Source organism: Lactuca saligna, chromosome 4 (assembly GCF_052625555.1).
Source record: "Lactuca saligna cultivar CGN05327 chromosome 4, ASM5262555v1, whole genome shotgun sequence".
NCBI lineage: Eukaryota > Viridiplantae > Streptophyta > Magnoliopsida > Asterales > Asteraceae > Lactuca > Lactuca saligna.
In genome coordinates, this window is record NC_136420.1 from 27,895,245 (window position 1) to 27,900,112 (window position 4,868).

A 4,868-nucleotide genomic window follows, 5' to 3' on the forward strand; every position below is an offset into this window, starting at 1 on the left:
TCATCAAAATTTGGTTCAGTTGCTTTTTAAAGTAACTTAGCCAAACTGCACCTTCTTTTCTTTAAATTTCCCAACACCCATTATTATATGACTTCTGTTTATACCAAATTGAGTACACTTTTCGTTGTATTTTCACAAAAGTTTCCAAATATGCTTTCTTTCTCTACTTGTATGTGTTTTTCTGGTCAAGAATCTTGAAGTTTAGCTAAGATTTGATTTGCTTAGTTTAATACATTAAAGATTTTACAGAGGAAACAGTAAATGTGTGCTTTAATTTGTCTGGAGTGTATTGTGAAAGAAATGATTAATATTAGAGACCCCATTTTTCAATAATCTTATTCAAACCCTTTATCAACCACACAAACTTCTTTAAATTCAAGCCCTTTATGCATGTTTTTAGGGCTTCTTCAAACATACCATGCTTGTTGTTCCCTTGATATGATCTTGGGAATTTTCTTTTCTTTACATTTCCTTTGTGGGGTTCTCTTCTTTTTCTTTCTTCTCTCACATTCTGTGAAAATCTACAGAAAAGAAAGGGAGATTCTTGTACCTCATAGAGTTTCTTAAGTGGGATTTTGGTTCTTTCTTGAATAAAAGAAAACAAAATCTGTAAACCACTTTTCTTTTTTGAGTAAAGAAAGTGATTCTGTTAAAAAAAAAAGTACTTCTTCGAAGATAACATCCAAACCCCTTTTCGTCACTGATGATTCTTGAAAACATGAAGTGGCAAGAACAAGGAGATGAACAACCGAACAAGACGAACAACAGGAAAGCGTGAAGGTACAAGCACTTGAAGCAGAGAAAACAGGTTTCTAACTCTGTTGTTGAATTCAAGATGGGTGTAAAAATGCAAGGCCACCATCACTTAGTAGCAGTGAGTTTGAACGAACAACAATTGGGCACAAAACGGAAGTACAAATCATACATCCCAAGAACAAATCAACGAAAATACTTAACGTTATGGATCATTTCTTTTGGATTTGTCGCGATTTATGTTTACAAATGCATAGATGCAGGGCATCAAGAGAGAATCGAAGAGGGTTTAGTGAGTATGTGTGATCAAAGGGCAAGAATGTTGCAAGATCAATTTAGGGTTAGCGTAAATCATGTACACGCTCTCGCTGTTCTGGTGTCGACTTTTCATTATTACAAGAACCCATCAGTAATCGATCAGGTTTGAACATTATTCATGTGTGTTTGTTTATCTTTTTTTCTTCTTTTTGCGATTGAATTTGTTCTTTTTCGGATCCAGGAAACATTTGCAGAATACACAGCAAGAACAGCATTCGAGCGACCTTTGTTGAGTGGAGTTGCATATGCACAAAGGGTAATGAATTACGAGAGAGAAGAACTCGAAAGACAACATGATGGGACCATAAGAACAATGACCAAAGAGCCCTCGCCATTTCGTGACGAATATGCCCCTGTAATTTTCGCTCAAGAAACCGTTTCCTATCTTAAATTGGTAGATATGATGTCTGGCGAGGTATGTTTTTTTTTTTTTTTTTTTTAATAATTATATTTCATAAATCTAAAAATCTAAAATATATACCCTTCGAAGTTAAAGAAACTCGAATTTGATGATAGGAGGACAAAGAGAACATATTGAGGGCTAGAGCAACTGGAAAAGCAGTGCTCACAAGCCCTTTCAAGCTTCTAGGTTCTAATCATCTAGGGGTAGTTTTGACATTTCCTGTTTACAAATCAAAGCTTCCACCAAACGCATCTGTTCAAGAACGCATCTCAGCTACTGCCGGGTAAATAATATTTATCAATTTTACCCTTACAAGTGCTTAATGCATTAAGTCAAAAATAAATAAAATTGGCTTATGTTTTTTGTTAGTGTCCCACATTTTCTTATGTGTATATGTCGGGAGTCTTTTTTTTCTAAGGGTTTTTGGAGAGAAAATCACATTATCTATAATTTATTTTTGGGATAAACATAAACAGATATCTAGGTGGAGCTTTTGATGTTGAGTCACTAGTAGAAAATTTACTAGGGCAACTTGCTGAAAATCAAGAAATAGTTGTAAAAGTTTTTGATGTCACAAATACATCAAATCCATTGATCACATATGGGCGTCAAACTGAAGATGGTGACATGTCACACACACGTGTGAGTATGCTTGATTTTGGTGATCCGTTTAGGAAGCACCAAATGACTTGTAGGTATGTGTTTCATCTCCATTTTTATAAAAAAAAAAAAAAAAAAAAAAAAAAAAAAAAAAAAAAGGAAATGGTAATTAGTTTAAATGTTAATGGTTCTAGATTTTATGCAGATATCTTCATAAAGCACCGATATCATTGACAGCATTCGCAACTGCGACTTTAGGTTATGTGATTGTGATATTAGCTGGCTACATGTTTTATACTGGAGCAATTCATATTGTTCAAGTCGAAGATGATTTTGACACGATGCAACAATTAAAAGTTCGAGCAGAAGCTGCTGATGTTGCTAAATCACAGTTTCTTGCGACTGTTTCACATGAAATCAGAACCCCCATGAATGGCATCCTTGGTATTACCACTTACCTTCATCAATTCATCTCTGTATTTTTTCAATTATGTAAATGTAATAACATTAACTTCACATATGTGTTGTGTTCATAGGGATGCTTGCATTGCTTCTAGATACAGAATTAAGTTCAACCCAAAGAGATTACGCTCAAACTGCACAAGCTTGTGGAAGAGCATTAATCGCATTGATCAATGAGGTCCTCGATCGAGCCAAAATTGAAGCCGGAAAATTAGACCTAGAATCCGTCCCCTTTGATATCCGCTCCATTCTCGACGACGTTCTGTCATTATTTTCTGAAAAATCTCGACACAAAGGAATCGAGGTAAAAGTAAAACCAGATTATCTTGTTATCTGTTATCGTTTCTTTCAAATTATTGTTTGTTTTAATCTGATTATGATAATCGTTATCTGTGATTGGGAAATTGAAAAGATGGCAGTTCTTGTTTCCGATAAAGTCCCACAAATTGTCATCGGAGATCCGGGAAGATTCCGACAAGTAATCACGAATCTCGTCGGAAACTCTGTTAAATTCACAGAAAAAGGACATATCTTCGTTCAAGTTCATCACGCCGATCATTCCAAAGCTGTAGTAATGGACATGGCTAAATCGAACGGGTGTGGGTCCCATTTCAAAACATTAAGCGGTTGTGAAGCCGCCGATGATAGAAACAATTGGGACACTGTTAAACAATTAGCAGCCCCAATTGAAAACGTTGTTAACCTAATCGTCTCCGTTGAAGACACCGGAATTGGGATTCCGGTGCACGCACAAGATCTCGTTTTTATGCCGTTCATGCAAGCCGACAGTTCCACTTCCAGACTCTACGGCGGAACCGGAATCGGATTGAGTATCAGTAAATGTTTGGTTGAATTAATGGGTGGTCGGATAAGCTTCGTTAGCCGACCACAAATCGGAAGCACTTTTTCCTTCACTGTCGCTTTAAAAACCTGCAAAAATGGCGATGTGAAAAAATCCCTTTACAACGACGATCTTCCAAATTCCTTTCACGGATTGAAAGTAACCTTGGTCGATTCAAAACCAATCAGAGCTGCAGTGACACGATACCATTTACAGAGACTCGGTATAATCGTTAAAACTGTTGATACCAATATAAAACTATCGGATTTGGGAGATTCAAAACCGGATCTACTTCTAATCGAGAAAGACACATGGTTATTAAACGAAAACATGATCAAAATTCAAAATTTCCATAAAAAGATCCTTCTAGCAACAAACATAACTCCTCCCGAAATCGATAAATTAAAATCCGCCGGGTTTTCCGATACTGTGATTATGAAACCGTTAAGAGCGAGCATGGTGGCAGCTTGTTTGCAACAAGTTTTGGGAACAGGGAAGAAGGCGGAAACCATGGCGAAAGGGAAAGGGTCATTTTATCTTCGGGGGTTACTTTGTGGGAAGAAAATATTGGTGGTTGATGATAACAGAGTAAACCGGAGAGTTGCCGCCGGTGCCCTAAAAAAATTTGGGGCGGCGGTTGAGTGTGCCGAAAGCGGTGTTGCCGCCCTCGCTCTACTTCAGATACCACATGTTTTCGATGCTTGCTTCATGGATATTCAAATGCCCGAAATGGACGGGTATGTTAGTATTATATAGTAATACTATATTTTACCGGTGCACAAATGGACCAGACACAGTGCACAGTTATCTGTGCCTTGTGTCTGGTCCATGTGCACCGGTGTTTTGTTTTTTTGTTTGTTATGATGGTTGATGTTGTTGCAGTTTTGAGGTGACACGGCGTATACGGATGATGGAAAGGGAGGCGAATGAGGGAATAGGGAGTATTGAATGGCATTTGCCGATACTGGCGATGACAGCCGATGTGATTCATGCGACGTTTGAAGAGTGTAAGAGAAGTGGAATGGATGGGTACGTATCGAAGCCTTTTGAGGAAGAAAATCTTTACCAGGCCGTGGCAAAGTTTTTTGAATCCAAAACCGGCGAACACGCACAAATTGGTTAACTGTCGACTGTGAACCGAACCGTAAACGAATGAGGTTCTAGGTTGCCTCTTAACTGGAATTTTGCATATTGATTGGGCCGAGTGTAACTGACTTTGGGTTGGGTTTAACTCAACTAACGGCAATCTACTCACCGGGCTGAAAAGGAATCAATCTAAACACATGTACAGAGAGCATTTTAGTTTGTGTAGGGAGGGGTGGGTCATGTACGAATGATGATGTATTGTATGGTAAACAATACGATGTCGTTTGGCAGATATCTTTGTATAGAAATGTCTGTTTCCATTGTAGGCCACGAGGGGCCACCAGACAATAATCCATTTCCACTTGGGTATATTATTATTTCAGTACACTTGGATACTTTTTCTTA

General features: G+C 37.9%; 1 protein-coding gene across 1 annotated transcript; it reads left to right on the forward strand.

Annotated features, from left to right (window-relative positions):
- Positions 1 to 205: 205 nt before the first annotated feature.
- LOC145041437 (histidine kinase CRE1-like) lies at positions 206 to 4,868 on the forward strand. The gene is made up of 8 exons (XM_078989503.1): positions 206 to 1,174; positions 1,253 to 1,486; positions 1,588 to 1,757; positions 1,951 to 2,169; positions 2,280 to 2,518; positions 2,611 to 2,840; positions 2,949 to 4,114; positions 4,260 to 4,868. The coding sequence occupies exons 1-8, from the start codon at positions 836 to 838 to the stop codon at positions 4,498 to 4,500; spliced, it is 2,838 nt and encodes a 945-aa protein (XP_078845629.1). The 5' UTR covers positions 206 to 835; the 3' UTR covers positions 4,501 to 4,868.